Here is an 18914-nt window from a genome sequence, read left to right as displayed (position 1 = left end):
AACAAAAAATTTTTTTCGGTTTTTTTTTTCTTTAAAATTTTGACCCCTCCCGCTTTTTTTTTTCCGGGGGTCCCGGAAACCAACTTCACCCGTTGGGGCCCCCAATTTCCGTTAATGTTCCCAAAATTCCCCCCCTTTTAATTTTTGTTTAACAAATTTTTCCCAACCCCCCCCTTTTTAAACCCCCCCAAAAAAAAAACAAAACAAAACAAATTAAAAATTTTTTTTTTTTAAAATTTTTGGGGTTCCGGTGGGTTAGGGGGGGGGGGAAAAAAAAAAAAAAAAAAAAAAAAAAAAACGAAAATAATACCTTTTTTTAAAAAAAAAAAAAAAAAAAAAAAAAAAAAAAAGTAATGCAACTAAAAAGTTGATGTCAAACTTTTTAAAAGTCATAGACCCTATATTTATTTTAATGTTTCAAAACTTTTTTTTTTTTTTTTTTTTTTTTACGCTCGCATTCATAAAATATAAAATTTCATTTAGCTTATGTTTCGCCCTTACGCTCATTTATTAATTTTAAATAACTCGAATAATTATTAAAAATTAATAATTTTCCAAAAAAAAAAAAAAAAAAACATTTTAAAGTAAAAAAAATCGTTATAAACGTTTCGTTATATGAATGCCTTTGCATGTTTAACCATTATTTTCGACAAGAAAAATTATTTTTTTAATTACCCGTCTCCATTTCTTTTAGAATTTTAATTAATTGTGATTCTTTTCCCCACTCAATTCATAATAATTTTCATTTTTAAATATAAAAAACGTTTAACATTTTAACAAATAATGATAATTTTTTCACCTTTTATATTACCGGAAATAATTTCGCGGATTTTTTTTTTTAGAAGGCGGTGAACGTTGTTGTTTATGTTCTGAGCATGTACTACTCCAAGGTCTAAAGTTGGTAATGAGACCAATTGATTTTGATTTATGAAATTGGAAAGTTAACTTTGGCTTTAATAATTAAAAAAAAAGAAATATGTGATCGGCGCGGGTGCTTTAACGGTTTTTTATTATTTCGATTTTTGTTACCTTAACCAAATTATTATTTTAATTTGTAAACAATGTTAAATTGTTCGGGAAATTGGGTTTCTAAAAAATCTGATCCAACCAGGTCACAATCTCCTCCTGTTCACGATTTAACAGAAGAAGATGAAGAAAGAATAGAAAAATTGTTTAAAACTTTAGATTTAGATGGTAATGGAAAAATTGATATACACGATTTATCGGTATCGTTAAAAGAAAGTGGTGTCAGCCCGATGTATGCTAAGGTAAAAAGAAAAATCTACATTTTTCATATTTTTCTTTCCAATCTTGTTATAAATATTCAATATGACCATTCATTTTGACTATTCTCATCGAGTTTTTTTCCAACTAATCCATAAAATAAGTTATTATTATCATCAAATTCAAAATGGAGACATGTAAATTTTAATTTATACTATCTTAAACTTCACTTCATTTTATCTGATTCCCTTTTTTATTGTTATACAAAAGCTAACACAACGAGTCTTCGTTCACACTTGGACCCAATCCAGATCTATTTTAAATATCGATAATTATTATAAGCCTTTAAATATATATATATATAATTAATTTAATTATGCACTGTTTTATTATATAAATATAAATTTATAAATTTGGTAAAAGTGCCCAAAAAAATAATTTTGTGATTTTCTTTTTAATGAAATACATGAAAATAAATAGTCTTATCACATGGACGATTGATAAAAATTATTAGGTCAAATACTTATAATCGATTTATATGTACATGTATAAATATGCGACTTGTATATTTTTTTCTTTACAGAAATTTCTAGAAAGATCAGATCAGAATAACATTGGGCACATTTCATTAGAAGATTTTATTATATATGTTAAAGAACATGAAAAAAATTTAAAATTGGTTTTTACAACATTCGATAAAAATAGAGATGGTAAATTAGATATTGAAGAATTAACCAAAGCATTTAAAGAACTCGGAATTGAAATCGATGAAAGCGAAGCTCTTAAATTAGTTCAAAGGTACTTTTAAATTCAAATTAAATTCATTTATACAATTTTATTATTATTATTATTACAAGTATTTTCTCTTTTTCATTTTTCAAATTCTTTCTTTTAATATATTTACTTCAGTTACTGCATGAATTCATTAAGTTTCTACTCGGCTAATATTTAAATCGTTTATTATTATATCGGTGAGCAAGAATATAAGATTGATTGATTTAATTTTAATTTTTTTTTTTTTTTTATCGCTAATTATTTATTAAGTCTTTAATACCTAATAATACAATTAGTATTATTATTATTATTAATATAAAGTTTTTTTTGTTTTTATTGATAAATATTAACAGTTAATTGTTAAATGAAAAATTTTTTTTATTAATTTGTAATGAGTACGAGTGAAACAATCAGAGAAAGAGAAAAACATATTTTTTTCATTTATCGATAATATAAATTCTTTTTCTTTCTTTCTAGAATGGACACGGATGGAAGTTTAAATATTAGCTATAATGAATGGAGAGATTTTTTATTTTATGCACCTAGTCACGACATACAAGAACTTATTAAATATTGGAGGCATTCTTCAGCGGTAAGTTGACATGAAATTATATTTAAAAATTTCTTTACTATAATTCCATTTTTTCGGGTTTAATAGTTATAAGTAACTTGTTTGTTTATTACCAAGTTGGTGGTCATTAATGTCGCAACATTTGACTTTATTCCTTGTTTGCGTTGTTTTTTAATCATTTATATAAATCTGCTGCGTCGTCGTCGTCGTCGTCGTCGTTGTCGTTGTCGATAAACTTTTATTTATTTTTTTTTTTAATTTCATTATTTATTAATTTAATTTTGAGTAAATTACCAGAGCGAGAAAATTGAGAAATTTTTTTTTATTCTGTTGATTAAAAATTCAAATCGATTCAAACTTTATCGTGGTCGTTCTTTCTCTATCTCTCTTTACCCCCCCCCCCATCTAAAAATAATTTTTCGATAATTATGTATTGTATTGTTTTAATTTTAAAAAAATGTTGTTTTATGCCTTGACTTTCTTCTATTTCTGAAAAAGAAGCCAAAATTCTTGGTCGATGCACCGCGAGTTGAAAACTTGGCAATCGTTTTCATTTCCCATTTTAAATGTACATAGCTATTATTATTATTATTATTATTATTATTATTATTTATAAATATGGTCGTCGCTTTGATTTTTTCTCTAATCACATTTTTTTTCGTCCTTCTAATTTCTAAAATTTTGCAAAAAAAAAAAAAAACGTGAATGAATTATATCTGGAGGTTTGTCGCAGGTTTGAAACGTTAACATTATAAATTTAGAAATCATATTATTATTATTATTATTATTATTTTTGCACTTCATTTCAAACTTTATTATTATTATTATTATTATTATTATTATTATTATTATTATGTTTTTTTTTTCTATGACCTTTGATTCGTCACGTTTGTTAGAAATGCTTTATAAATTTTTTTTTGTAACATTCAAATTTAAAATATGTTAAACATATTATTTAAATTTTATTGTATCGATTCGAAACTCATCACATGTAAAAAAAAAAAAAAAAAAAAAAAAAAAAAAGGGAATAACAATTGTAATAAGAGTTCATTTAAGTAAAAAGTCGTGCCATTCATTCTAGAAAAGAAAAAGAAAAAAAAAAACAATTTTTTTTTTGTAAATTCTTCGCGACAAATTGCCTCGTAAAAGTTTTCGTCACGCTTTTTCACCCCCCCCCCTCCCCCCATTGGATATATCAAAATCGTTTAATTAATAATTTCAAATATCAACCTAATTATTATTATTATTATTATTTGTTGATTAAAATCATGACGTGTAAATTCTATTGAACTTTTATCAGTGACTAGTGTGTGTGTGTGTGTGTGTGTGTGTGTATGTAAACGAATTTTAAAAAGGCTTAAATGAAATTTCTAGAAAAAAAAAAAAAAAGAAAATGGCGTGTGCCTGAGGTCTTTCGTTTTCCTCCTTTCTCGTCTCGCGAATTTTATATTTAGGTATCAGGGAATTATGCGGGGTCCATTATTGTTATCCTTGATTTTACCCTCATCCTTGGTGGTTTAACACACACACACACACGGGGAAAAAGAAACGAAAAGTTATTGAAAAGAAGGAAGGAGCTGCTCAATCGTAATAATAATAAGACTAGCGTAGGCTTCGACCACATTCTATACGGGAACGATATGAAAATTTTCAAGTCAGCCAGTCAGTCAGTCTGTTCCGAAACGCGGTTCGGACGACTCACGTGAATGTTAAATATATATCTTAACTAAACGTAACGAACGCGAATCAATTTATTTAAACTTTTTTTTTTTTTTTCGGTTTTTTTGAAAATGTCGGATTATTATGCCGGTTTGTTATACGGATTTGATTCGTTTAATTTCAATCACAAATCGTTTCGTGAGAGTTTAGTTTTGTTTGATTTACGTTCATAAAAAAAATTAAATTAAATTAAATTGTTGTGTCGTTTAAACTAGTACGGTTGTTGTCGGTTGTCGGTTGTTTTTCGTAGTCGTCGTGTTTTGTGTTTGTTTTTTTGTTTTTTGTTGCCTTATTCTTGTTCCCCCCCCCCTTTTTTTTTTTTTTTTTTTTTTTTTTTGAATTTTCGGGTTCAAAGGTAAAAAATTTTAAAAATTGATGTATTTTGACGTGGAAGAAAAACTTGCTTTCTTTTTTTTTTCTTACACCTCGCGATCTTTTCCGTTTCCGTTATAATAAAAAAATCCTGGAGGGAAGTATCATTTCGACTAAAAGACGCTGTTGAATTTTTTAAAGATGGCGGATGAAGAAGAGAGAAAGAGATTTGTAGGAATCATTCGAATGTTTTTGAATCATGTCATGTAATTAATTCTCGAGCTTGTTGATGGCAAAATGTCTCAGATGTCGACGACAGGCACTGTTAGGTTAACAAAGATTTTTTTTTTTCGCGTAGGTATAGGAATTCAAACAGGGGCGTAACTAAATTTTGCAATTATAAAGGTTATTACGAGACCTTCAATTTCTCTCTTAGAATTTCAATGAAAATGAATTTTAAAAAGTCAATCAATGACAATGATTGAAAAAAAAAAACCGGACGGTAACGGTTAATACCGTTCGTTAGTCATTGAAATTTCGAAAGGCGGCAATGAACGAAAGGACGTGGAAGCAGAATTTGAAACGTACCTTTACAACAATGTGAGAGCGCGAACGATGCGTAATATAATTATTTTTGCAATGATTCGTCGTGCGAAAAATGGAAAAGTCTAGAAATTTCGAAATGGAATGAGTTTTTTTTTTTCAAATAGTTTTGCAACGTTTTTTTGCAATTAATTGGTAGCATAATTTCGCGTTTCGTTTTCTCCGCGAGAAAATGTTCGAGTTTTTTTTTTCTTTCTCTCTCTCTCTCTCTCTCACTTTCTCCAGAATTTAAAGTTTTATTTCATTCGAGGATTGTTTTTTAATTATTGAGAAGATCAATTCGAAAACGATTATTATTTAGATGATGACGATGACGTTACATAATAACGACAAAATGAACGTGAAAGTGAAAGCAATAAAAATTTAGTTTCGCGTCCATTGAATTTCGAAATTAGAAAAAGAAATCCATCAATGCATTTTCTCCAGATTTAATTCGCGATCACGTGACGTTCGCGTCGACGATGGTGATGATGGTGTCTGATAAAACTCCCCGGCGATGTGTGATAACACGGAATGAGGCCCGCGAAAAAAAAAAAAAAAAAAAAAAAAAAAACGGGATTTCATTCTTACGAAATTTTACGGTTTACCTTGAAATTAGTTTTTTTTGTACATAATCGACAATGACGTCATCGTCTTCGTCATCGTCGTCCATTTTTGTCAGTCGGTCGGTCGTCAATTTTTAAGTTTTTCTTTGTAACCTGTTGCCTGCCGCCTTTGGGCTTTTCCGCGTTCAAATAAATTTGATTTTCTCTATCTCTCTCTCTCTCTCTCTCTCTCTCTCTTTATCTCTCCTCCCCGCGTACGATAAAAAGAAAGCAAGTTTTTCTATCTCTCTCTCTCTCTCTCTTTTTGTGCCTTTTTTGTTATGATTTTTTTTTTTTTTTGTCTTTTTCGTTAATTTTCAAAAAAAAAGGTTTAGGTAAATGGTAAAAAAAAAAAAAAAAAAAATGAAATCGTTCGTTATAATTAACATTGAAGAAGATTTGCGGCCAAGAGGATATGAAATTTTCACGGCAACTTTTTTCCTCATCAGAATTTTTAACAGGGTAAGAACAGGCAAACATAAGAAAATTACAATGCAATGAAATTTTCGCCTTGAGCAAAGGGAAAGTTTTTTTTTTTTTTTTTTTTTTTTTTTTTTTTTTATAACCAGGTTACGGTCGTTACGAACCATAGATTTTCCCCCTCTCTCCCTGTCTCTCTCTTTCACACACGCATACATACGCATTCCATTGATTTCTTCGGTGAGATTTACTTTCTTATTGAATTTAACCAAAGGGGGAAAAAAAAAAAAAAAAAGAAAAAATGACGAACGTGTGGATTCGATAGTCGATACCGTCATCGTACGTTGCCACATTAAAACTGACAAATATTTACGACGACAACGACAACGACGACAATATGACGATAATTGTAATAAATTATTGTTTGCCATAATTTCAATTATCAAACAATTATGAAAAATCGCTCGCTCCTTTTGATAATTCGTTTGAACTTTGACGCATTCGCATAATAATAATAATAATAATAATAATAATAATAATTATTATTATCATTATCATTAACTACATCACCATTATCGTACCGATATTTTTTTTTTCTCTTTATTTTCTTATCGAAGTCAGCGAGTGGGTAACGGACGGACGGACGGACGGACGGGGGGGAATGTTTCCGGGCGCGGAAAAAAAAAGAGATTGATAATGATAATGATGATGATGATGCTGTTGGGAATATTTTTGTCGGCTAAGGTTCGAGTACACGTGTGAGAGCATGTCGGCGAATTCGTAAAAGAGATTAAAGTTCGCCATTTTGAATTTTCAAAGGAAAAAAAAAAAAAAAAAAAAAAAAAGTCATGCGCAAGAGTGCGAGTGAAAAATTCGAAAACACCGGCGACGGTTTCCTTTCGAACGTATCGGATCGGACCGAACGGAATCGGATATTCGAGTTTTTTTTTTTTTTTTTTTTTTCGCGGGGGGGTTACCGATAAAATTTTTCGACAAAATCGTCGGGTTAAAAAAATTTTTTTTTTCCCGTAAAAACAACAAACGACTGAGTGATTATTATTATTATTAATAATTTTTGATTATTATTATTATTCGTACTCTCGGTTATGTTTTTCACGGTCGACGTTTCTCACAAGAGTTTTATTTATTATTATTATTATGTAATAACAAAAGTTATAATAAATTTACAGTTATGAAAAATGGATGAAGGAAACGATAACCTTTATTCTATTAATCGGGACGTAAGTAACTGTAAATAACAAAAAAAAAATTTTTTTTTTTACGTCATCGTCCATCGTTTTATTCGAATGGATCGGAAAAATAAAGAAAAAATGAAATTTTTTCCAGTCAATAAGGGGTAAGAAAAAAAAAATCAATTCGATTAATTTTCCCCCGCTCCCCGCTTTTCCCTTCCCTCCCCGCTCTCTCCACCGGTAAAAAAATAATAATAAGGGGTGGATGTGACGAAAATTTTCTCGAAAAATCTCAACGTTTCTCCGACATATTGCGTCGGGCGACTTATTCGACCTTGAAGCTGGAGAAAATCGATATCGGCGTCCTAAAAAAAAAAAAAATTTTTTTGGATTTTGGGTCGGACTCGGGTAAACCTTTAAAAGTTCTCCCGTTCGAAAGTTTTTCACACGAACGCCCTCTCGGTTAACGCGAGGGAAAACGCAACGCGTTGAAAATTATTTTATTTTAAAAGTTTGTTAACCTTTCCGCTCCCCCGCCCTCCACCCCTCCCAAATAATTGTTTCCCTTTCCGGTTATTTTATTTCTTTTTTTATTTTTGAATTTTGTATGTAAAACTCCAGAACTGTTTTTTTTTTTTCACGACGACCACGTGATACTCAAGGTACGATTAATCGAAAATTTTTTTTTGGTTGTTGAAAACCGAACGTGTTTCTAAGAGGGTCGTAATGTGTTGATAGGCGTAAAGAGAGAGAGAGAGAGAGGGGGGAAGGAGGTAGAATTGAAAGTTATAATTTACCAGGTATCGAGTATTCTAGAATATTTAAAAAAAAAAAAAAATGATGCCTCTCGGGAAACTCGCAGACTTTGCGGAAGAGGCAGGAACGATGGTATCAGGTCGGGGGAATGGGGGGTCGGTATCTGTCGAAGGGTAAAAAGGGGACGTACCGGGATCCTCCTCAGGTGGAATCTTCCCACTTTCGCGAGTATGAACCTCCCGATGGTACTGGCTTAGGAGGGGGTTGGGCTGAAATGTAGGTTGTACTTCCGCGTTAAACGTTAGGGGAGGGGAACGCCCCTCCCTCCGGGAAAGAGTTTTAGTTGGGTAGTGGCTTCGGCTAGTGAGTCCCACCCTCTCCCTCCCTGCTACCCGCTGGGGGGGGGAAGTCAGTGCGAAATGCATTTCTCCCGAGTAAACAAAAAATAACAAAAAAAATTGTCTGCGAATCGCGATGACATTATTAACGATCATATCCTATGCTTTGTCGTAAATTGCCCTGTGACGTCAGAATTTGAAAATTTTTTTCTACGTGTCCTCTGTAGTTAATAATAATAATAATAATAATACCTTTTGAGTTTTTTTTTTTTTTTTCGTTTTTTTTTTTCAATCGAAATCTTGACCTTAAACTTTAAATTGAAGCCTTTGGCTTATTTTTTTCGATTTTGTTTTCTGTGGCATTTTGTGTGATTCCCTTCTTCGACATTTTTTTTTTTTGTTTAGTAATGCTGTAACGCTGTGACGTTTCGCTGTGACTTGTTAAAAAAATTTTCTCTAGATAGAGAGAATTATTTAAAAACTTGGAGGTATTAGAAAAAAAAAATTCATTCATTCATTCATTCATTTTTCGCGACCGTCTTAAATGTCGATTAGTCATCTCTACATTATTAGTAGGGCCAAGTCAACTAATATATTAGTTTTATAATTATTTTTTCCTCTCACCAAAATAAATAAAATAAATAAATAAATAAAAAATTCGGTTCTAGTTGAGATTCTTTCTTTTGTTTTCTATTATTTAGAATAAAATAATAAATTTTTCTACATCCCATGAATTCTTTTCGAGTTTCTTGGTACCCAGTCCAGATCTCGATCGCGAAACCTGTAAAACCGTAAGTTTGTGTTTTTAAAAAAAAAAAAAAAAAAAAAAAAAATTTTCATTTTTCATTTTCAACATTTTTTTCCCACGTTTTTTACCCACGTTTCCTTAAGTTTTTTTTTTTTTTTTTTTTTTTTTTTTTTTTTTGTATTGTGTATTTTTATGAAATTTTTAAAATATGTTTTTTTTTTGTTTCACGTTGATTATAGTACCTTGACATTGGAGAAGATTTAAACGTTCCCGATGACTTTACCGCCAAAGAGATGATGACGGGAATGTGGTGGCGTCATTTGGTAGCCGGAGGAATCGCCGGTGGAGTTTCAAGGTCTTGCACGGCTCCGTTGGATAGAATAAAAGTTTACTTACAAGTGAGTCATGATAATGATGACGTTTACACAAGGGGGGGGGGGAGGAGGGAGTGATGATGACGCGATAATCAAACATTTTTTATTTCAGGTTCACGGATCGTTTAAAAAAATGAGCATCAAAGATTGCCTTAGCGGAATGCTGAGAGAAGGTGGGATTCAATCACTTTGGCGTGGTAACGGAATAAACGTTTTAAAAATAGCACCGGAATCAGCAATAAAATTCATGGCGTACGAGCAAGCGAAAAGAGCCATCAGGTGGAGTCACACGAGAGAGCTTTCCATGTTAGAAAGATTTGCAGCGGGTTCGATAGCGGGAGGAATAAGTCAAACAGTGATTTACCCTTTGGAAGTACGAATAACTTTTTTCTTTTTGTGATGGCACAACGTGTTAAATAATATTTTATTGATTTTACCCCCCCTCCCCCCTCATTGGTTGGCAGGTTATGAAAACGAGGTTAGCTTTAAGGAAAACCGGAGAATACAAAAGTATAATACACGCGGCCAAAGTGATATACGCGAGAGAAGGGTTAAGATGTTTTTACAGAGGCTACGTACCAAATTTACTAGGTATCATACCTTATGCGGGAATTGATCTCGCAGTTTACGAAACACTTAAGAACACGTACATAAGCAAACACGGAGGATCGGACGAACAGCCGGCCGTGGCATTGTTATTAGCTTGCGGAACTATAAGCACGATATGCGGACAAGTGTGCAGTTATCCTCTCGCTCTCGTAAGAACGAGATTACAAGCCAAAGGTAACATTATTATTATTATTATTATTATTATTATTTGTTTTAAATCGGGAATGATTTATTTTCGTGCGAAAACCGGCAGCAGCAGCAACAGCAAAACATTGCCAAAAATTTCAATGGCGAAGGTCTATTTTACGAATGGTTGCATGCGAATCACGTATATTATTTTTATACGTGGTCCCGGCGCCCCCTAGTCGGCGGGGGGAGTTCGCCCCCCGTCTCTTTTGTTTATTTATAAATTTTTAAATGTTTTTTTTGTTTTCCGGTAGTTGTCACGACGGCAGAAGATCAGAAAAATTGCAAGATGAGCACGGTATTCAAAACGATAATACAAAAAGAGGGATTCATGGGATTGTATAGGGGGATAGCGCCGAATTTTCTCAAAGTCATACCTGCGGTTTCAATTAGTTACGTCGTTTACGAAAGGTGTCGCCTCCTATTGGGAGTGGACATGACCTGACTTAAAAAATTCCTATTAGTTTTAAACTAATCATTATTAATCATTATTATATTTCAAAACGTTCATTATTATTTATTTCAATTGAATGGTGAGCATGGATTAGAAACAAGTTGTAGTGAAAAAAAAGTAGACATTTTAACTTTATGTACCTTATATTATTATTATTATTATTATTTCTTTTTTTTTTTTTTTTTTTTTTTTTTTGTTTTTCAGGTATCCAATTTTTTTTTTTAAGGTTTTTACAACAATAACTTGTATTTTAATATAATAATCCAACACATGCAACACACTCCGCTCATAGATGGAAAATTTAACATTGGAAGAAAAAATTATTATCGATTATTATTATTATTATTGATTATTATTATCGATTATTATTATTGATTATTGCTTTATAATTTTTTTTTTTTGGGAAATTACAGATTGCCGCCGGTTGAGAGAGAAGAAAAATAAATTTTCTTTCTTTTTTTTTTTTTTTTTTTTTTTGCAATAATTCGAGAGCCGATGAAATATCATCGTTTCATCATTTTTTTTTCTTAACCCCTTTCTTAACAAAGAGGTCAAAGGTTAATTCATTCATAGAATGAAAATAGAATTTAAAAAAAAAAAAATTTGTTTTCTTACCGACAACAGTTCAAAACAATTGATGAAATATTGTTAAGAAAAAAAAAATTTTTTTTTTTTTTTTTACTCCTCCTCTTTAATGATAATTTAAATTATTATTATTATTATTATTATCATTATTATCATTATTATCATTATTATTATTATTATATTTATTATATTGAAAATAAAATTTTCCGAATGAATCTGAACCAGCCAATCATTTTTTTTTTTTTTTTTTTTGGAATCCAAAAAGAAAAAAAATAAAAATTGTGTTTATATGATATATTAATATATATATATATAATAATATAATCGTACTTACTATGGGAAAATACTCATCGGTCTCGTTTAGGAAAAAAAAGAAAATGTCCATGTATATTATATATATTATTATATTATATATATAGAAAGACAGAGAGAGAGAGAAACAACAATTCTTTCACATATGATATTATTATTATTTTGATTTTTTTTTAATTAAATAAATAAATTAAATTAACAAAAATAAATCGATATAATGTTTTTCTATAATAATAATAATAATAATAATAATAATAATGATACAAAAAAAAATTTTTTTTTCTTTTCCATTCGTTTGTTTGATTGTTTGTTTGTTTCGCTTAATTTTAAAATGAAAAAAAGCAAAAAAAAAAAAAAAAATTTTTTTTTTATAACGATAACTTTTCCATTATTATTATTATTATTATTATTAATAATATTTATTGTTAAGTAATAATGATGATAATTTAAAAAAAAAAAAAAAATTATGTAAATTGTTACCAAAACAAACGTTGTGATATATATATATATATATAAAAAAAAAGGAAAGTCAATAGAAAAAGAAGAAAAGGAGAGAGAGAGAGAGAGAAAGAGTTTTTTTTTTCATTTCAATTAAAATCTTTTTTTTCTTTTCTTCGTTTGTTTGGTTGTTGCTATTGATGATGATGATGATGATGATACTGCTGTTCCTGTTGTTGTTGTTGTTGTTATTGTTGTTATTGTTCTTTTGTACTTATTTTAATTATTTAATTAATTATTAATTAAGAAATAATAATAAGAAAGAAAAGATGAGAGATTTTTTTTCATTTTATGTATAAATGTTTGTTTGTTTGTTCGTTTGTTTTTAATTTTTTTTTTTATTTAATAATTAGTGAATGAATTTTTAAAAATAAATTTGTCAATGGCAATTCTGTGACATTCCTTTTTTTTTTAACTTATGTTTTTTTAAATTTAAAAAATATAATAAAAAATTATATTAATTAATAAATTTAATTAATTTATTTATACATTTGATTAATTTATGTTGAAAAGAAAAGTACACAGGGAGATTATAGCAAGGCGGTTTCTTTTTTGCCCGAACGGTCTATGGCATAGCTCGTGATAGGATGGCGCGGATTATGCAAATTAATCTCAACCATTGGAGAGGGGCGTACAAGATCTACTCTCGCAAGTGATAGAGGACGGAGGCTTTGATATCGCGATGATTTCGGAACCTTACAAAATCCCGACTGAGGGTTCGAATTCTGACAGACTTTAGTATGCATCCGAGGACGGCGACGAGGTCGGGTCAGATCCCGAGAGCCCTGCCGTGAAAATGACCAAGACCATGCTCAAGTATTTCGTAACGATTGGAAAGAAGGGATCATCCGGCGTACAAGACGACGTCCCCGCATCCCGAGAGCGAGTCAATGTAGAGCTTCACGGGAACGGGGTCGGCGCGACGTCTGGCGATGTCACCACAAATTTGCAAACGGGTGACTTTTTTTTTTTTCATTTTTTTGTTGACCCAGGAGAAATGCGGTGACGCACTAACACCTCCGAAGAGAGAGTGCGGGACTCCGAAAAGCCTAACCGGGAACCCATACCCACTAAAACTCCTGGGCATGTCGCAATAGCATCGCTTATGTGAAGAGGGTTGGGGAGACGCTTGTGGGAGTAGAACCTACATTTCAGTCTCCCCTCTCCGGTAAGCCAGAACGTCAGCCGTTTCACACGATTCTCTTGTAGGGACATCCGCCCTAATCTTCGTTCTGTCTCCGCCTCGAAGATGAGAACGCATCTCCCAGAACGTTCGGCATTCCCTTTCGGCAGTGTCCTCCGGTCCTTCGCTGGGGATGGGAAATTGGGACGGAAAGCTCGCCTGCATCCAGAGAATGCGGCCGGGAGGAGGATTTAGACTAAAACTCCGCCACCTGAGTAAATGTGGTATAAATAGATGAAAGAGAGAAGACATTTGTTGACCGCATTTTCTCCTAACGGGTAATAAGGACTAAATGGGGGGCAAGACAGATAGAGGAGACCGACCGGGACCGCCAATTTTTTTACCGTCAAGAACGCATTTTTAGCGTTCGTTGTTTTGATGAATACAAAAATCTACAACCGGAAAATTAATTAATTTTTGTTTTTACTACGATTACAGGGCTCACCAGTTGCTGCCGTTTGCGTCGATCCATTCGGACGACTCCTGGTATCCGGACACGAAGATTCCTCGTGCGTTTTGTACGACATTCGCGGGGGTAGAAACGTTCAATGTTTCAAACCTCATTCGTCAGACATAAGATCGATAAGGTTTTCACCGAGCGCTTATTACCTGCTGACCGGAGGATACGATAACAAACTCGTCTTGACGGATTTACAAGGAAGGTATTATTATTAATAACGTCCTGACAATAACGATGAATGATGACGTCATTAATCGGTTTTTTTTTGTTTCCAGGGGATTTGACGTTGCCGCTTCCCAGCTTCGTCGTCACCGCTCATCACCAAGACAAAGTTATTTCCGGAAGATGGCATCCGACAGAATTTTCATTTTTGAGCACGAGCGCCGACAAGACGTGTACTCTGTGGGCTTTACCCCCCATTTGAAACTACCGTAAAACACCGAGCGTTAGGATTTAGCGAATATGAAATAATGTTTTCTCTCTCTCTCTCTCTCTCTCCTCACGTGAGCTCTCTTAAATTTGTAAATATTATTATTATCATCATCGCCGCACCGAATATCGGGCTATCGTACTCATCGTCATAGTATTTCCAGAACTTGAAAGTGATTTTAAAAAGAAAAGAGCATCGTAATATCATAATCACTATTTCAGTCAGAAATTTCTAGAATTAATTTTCTTATTATCGGAAAAGTGTCATCGCCACTAACCGAACGAACGCTTTTAGCGCTTTTCGGCAATAAAATATAAATGAAAGGCGAAGAGTTGGGGGAAATCGTTAGCTAGAGCATGAAAAAGAGAAAAAGGTCGGAAAAACCGGGAGGGAAAAAAAAACGGGAACGTGTTCGTATTTATATACATAAATTTGTAAATTTTTTCGTTAGGTTGTCACGGATCGAACGCCAGAACGCATCGAACGTCGTCGCGCGGAATCCAAAAGTTTTTCTATTTTATTTTTTATGTTTCGCTTTCAGCAGTTATTATCACAAAAAAAATGAGGTAGAGGCAGGGGAGTAGTGGGGGCCGGGAGTTAGAGGCGTGCTCCTGTAATCCTGCTACTTGGAGGCCGGGTGCAGCAGATGACTGTGATCGTGTAATTCGGATCCTACTTGTTGCGCATTTTTAAAAAACGATCGGCGGGAGCACTTCGGGGTCCCGACCGAGTGTTTTCGTCGGCCAACAGGGTAATTAGGGACTGTGTCCCGATTCGCGGCGGTTGAGAGTCGATTTCCCCGATTGCAGACGAAGAGTCAGACCTGTACCTTACCAAGCTTCCAGGGGGGAAAAATGTGGAACTCGGCACTTTTCTTTCAGGGTTTCATCATCCTGCTCCGGGAAAACGGGGATTCGAGCGGAAGGTCGGCGGGGAGATCTTCTTGCGTGGGATGAACCGAACCTTTCGCGGGGGATTGACTCGTCGTCCGGAAACTCGTCATTCTCGGGGGATGGTTCGCATGCTTAAGGACGGTGCGTGCGATTCATTCCAACGGCAGAAAGAAGATGCGAACAAAAGATGAAGATCGGGATGACGACGGATACGACGATGACGACGACGTCGGAGTCCGCACCGGTCGGATTTTCGCACTTCGGACTGCAAGAGTCAATCGGACGGCGGCAGGGGCGAAACGCGGACGGACTGCGGGGGATGTTTCGTCGGCCCGGCAACCTCGGAACTTCTCACTGCCTCCGAAAGCTCACTTTGTCTCTGCGGGGAGGCTGGAACGACGTGGCAGGTCGGTACCGCGTCCCGAGGCACGAGGGAGAGAAGGATTCGTCCCGGTACTCCGAGTCGGGCTCCGGATCTCTTTCAGGATTACGTCGGGGAGAGATTCGTCCCGAAGCCGGGACGAATCTCCCGCCGGCTTTGCGTCGGCGTACTTCGCAGCGATCGGAGTCTGGCAAACTTCGGTCGTAGCGGAGTCGTCGGGGGGGGGGATTAATGTTTCTGATTTTCAGGTTCATGTCTTCGATCTTTCTCCCGGAGCGAGCAGCGGCAGGAGTGCGTAGGTGATGGAAACGGGCGGTCCGGCCGGGAGTAGCGAACCCGTCCGTGTCGTCCGGTTCCGGAAGGTTACATAGAATCCCATCATGAGGATCCTACCTTAGCCCCAGTACGGAAGAAAAAATTACAAAAAAAGGAGTACTGAAAAGAGCAAAACAAATCGTCAAAGAAAATAAAGAAAACGACATAATGGAAGAAGGGCAACTTGCAACTTATGATAGCAAAGCCGAATCTTAGAAGAAATTATGTCAATATCTCCATTGGAGTATATGCCGAGAATATGGAATGGATGGATTACCCAAGGAGTGGTACAACCACATTCCAAGCCCGGTTACGACAGTAGGTCCATGCACAGTTCTATATGATCAACAAATCCACACTGATAGAACTGTGCCAGCTAACAAACCGGATATCATCCTCAGGCATAATGGGGAAAAATGGTGTAAATTAATTGAGGTATCCGTGCCGGCAGAAAAAAACACCACAGCCAAAGAAGCAGACAAAAGGCTGAAATATAGAAATTTGGAAATTGAAATAGCTAGGATGTGGGGAACAAAAACAGAAACGATTCCGGTCATCGTGGGAGCATTGGGAGCCATGCCACATTCAATAAAAGAAAATTTAAAGAGGATTATGAAGAACCTAAAAGAAGAAACCATCCAGGAAATCGCACTATGTGGGACGGCCCACATTCTTCGGAAAATATTATAAGTAGCACCACCGAAATTCGAGTATTTGTCCCTAAGAAATCGAGTAGAAACCTGGGATAAATACTTAAAAACCCCGACGAATAAGAGCATTGTCGTGTTTAAGAGTGACCATAATAATAATAATAATTAAAATTGAATAAGTTGACATGCGTTTACATCATGTCAACTTATTAAATTAATTTTTAATAATTTTATTTAGTGATTTAGTTATAAGAAGTTATGTATGTATCAAAAGTTTTGTAATTTAGTCTAATTTATTGTAATATAATTATTTTTTTTATTATTAATTATTTGTTTTTTATTTTGTACTCCTGATTTTAAGCGAAAATCCACTGTTCCATTTTATTTTTTATTAAAAAACCTCCTTGAATATTATGTTTTACGGATACATCGGAAAAAAAATGTTCGATTAAAAATTAAGTTAAAAATGACCGCGAAAATCCAACGTTTACGATTTATTCTAAAGTAGGTCGACCTTGAATACAAGGCCATTGGTTTTACATTTCAATTTTGTAAAATTTTTCATGGTCATGATTTTTCAACCAAGGTCGACCTTGAATACAAGGCCACCAGTTTTAAAATTTTATTTTGTGAAAATTTTCATGGTCACGTTTTTGCATTCAAGGTCGACCTTGTATATTTTACCTGACACACATTTTATTTTAAGCGGGAATTTTTTTGAATTATTTTACTTTTTACCTCTTTGGATCTCATGTTTTTCTGATACATTTTGGATGTACATTAAGGATGAAAAAAAATAAATAAATTTTAATTCACAATAATAAATTATATTTTTATTAAAATTAAATTTTTTTATGTCTTTTTTTTCCCATAATTATTCAACATGTAATTTCCCAATTTATAATTATATAATAATTTCGAATTTCCCAAGCATTGTGCGCTGCGAAAATCATTTCGACCGAAAAATTTTTTTTTCTATTTTCTTCTTCTTTTTCCTTTTCTTTTCCTTTTGGTTTCTTCTTTTTCCACCTCCTCCTCCTCCTTCGTCTTCTTTTTTCTTCTTTCCAATCAATCATCTTCGTCTTCGTCATCGCTATTCGTGTACTTTGGTTGAGTTTTCCTCCTTCTCGTGCTTCCTCTTCCTCCTTTTCCACTTTTTATTTTTATTTTCATTCTAACGGATTCCGATTCGGAATTTCCATCCTCGTCGTCCACCGTCTGAAAATTTAAAAAATCAAAATAAATAAAATTCGACAAATAATAAAATCCGAACGACGGGATTCTCTCATCATCACCTTTATCCTCATCCGTTTCCGCATCCTGTTCCAATCTTTGTCTCGCGTTCGTAAACACGGATTGAAGTACGATCGAATCTTCGTGTACGAGAGAAGGTTCTTCGTTGAATATTTGAGGATTTTTACACATTTGAGTAAAATCCTTTTCCAAATTGTCAAAATCCGAATACTGAAACAACAATGACAAGAGTCAGAATGAAACTTAGCCCCCCTTTTTTTCCATTTCCCTCCACCTCCTCCCCCCAGCTTACTTTTCCATCTTCTATCCTGTTAAATATTTTCTTAGAGGTCATTAGGTCAATGATTGATTACCTTTCTTTCCGCTTCTAATTTTTGCTGTTTCTCAAGTTTTTCAGTTGCTCTTGCTTCTCTCAAACCTTGACGTTTGGTTCGTTTGTATGCTTTTACATTAACGGCAGTTTCTTTCGAAGTTGGTAAATTGTTAAGTACGTCGATTCTCATTGCGATCCGAGTTGCTTTCCTACAAAGTTGATGCAAAGCAAAATGTTAATCGTCACGAAATGTCACGTGATAAAAATTCTAACAGCTAATAATGCCAATTTTACCTGTTTTCTCTTTCTTGAAGAATTGTGAGAGGATCTAATCCCATGGGTTTAGGTATTGCAGTGACTCGATTTTGTTTGGCCGGCGTTTGACCGGGCTGGAGTACGGCCGTCGTTGTTCCAGGTCGTACGGTCGTGGGAGGAAGAGATCCGTGTTGAGGTTAAACGATACTTCCAGGTCCTGAAATATTAAAATTACCGGATTTCTTATGGGATCCTCTTGTTTTCCAAGCATTTCTTAAATTCCATGCAAAATATATGGAAAAAAAATGTACTTGAAATGCTGCCAATATGAAAACATACCATAATAAACCATAGGGTAAACCTTGCCACATCATAATATCATCATTTTCTCCTGATCTAAGATAAGTCCAAACATAATGGAAATAATACATGGCGCCAATTATTATGTCCATTATTATTGGTGACCTTTTGACATTTTTCAGTAGTATCATTTTCCTTTTTCATAAAACTCTTTAGTTT

At 33.7% G+C, this 18914-nt stretch overlaps 2 protein-coding genes across 2 annotated transcripts in view; one reads left to right on the top strand and one right to left on the bottom strand.

Annotated features, from left to right (window-relative positions):
• Nucleotides 1-1061: 1061 nt before the first annotated feature.
• Phum_PHUM561970 (uncharacterized protein) lies at nucleotides 1062-10856 on the top strand (the record flags this gene model as incomplete). Its single annotated transcript, XM_002431904.1, has 7 exons — nucleotides 1062-1268; nucleotides 1808-2022; nucleotides 2476-2590; nucleotides 9482-9640; nucleotides 9729-9989; nucleotides 10081-10399; nucleotides 10666-10856. The coding sequence occupies 7 exons, from the start codon at nucleotides 1062-1064 to the stop codon at nucleotides 10854-10856; spliced, it is 1467 nt and encodes a 488-aa protein (XP_002431949.1).
• Nucleotides 10857-17641: 6785 nt separating this feature from the next.
• Nucleotides 17642-18914, bottom strand: part of Phum_PHUM561860 (uncharacterized protein) — a gene marked incomplete at both ends in the record, with an annotated part of 2188 nt that continues 915 nt past the window's right edge. Inside the window, 2 exons of the mRNA XM_002431903.1 lie at nucleotides 17642-18037; nucleotides 18120-18135. Coding sequence (XP_002431948.1) covers nucleotides 17642-18037; nucleotides 18120-18135 — 412 coding nt within the window. The remainder of the gene's footprint in view (nucleotides 18038-18119; nucleotides 18136-18914) is intronic.

This window comes from Pediculus humanus, genomic scaffold (genome assembly GCF_000006295.1).
Source record: "Pediculus humanus corporis 1103172108298 genomic scaffold, whole genome shotgun sequence".
Taxonomy (NCBI): domain Eukaryota; kingdom Metazoa; phylum Arthropoda; class Insecta; order Psocodea; family Pediculidae; genus Pediculus; species Pediculus humanus.
The sequence above is the reverse complement of the archived record's forward strand: the minus strand, read 5'-3'. Positions and strand labels throughout refer to the sequence as shown.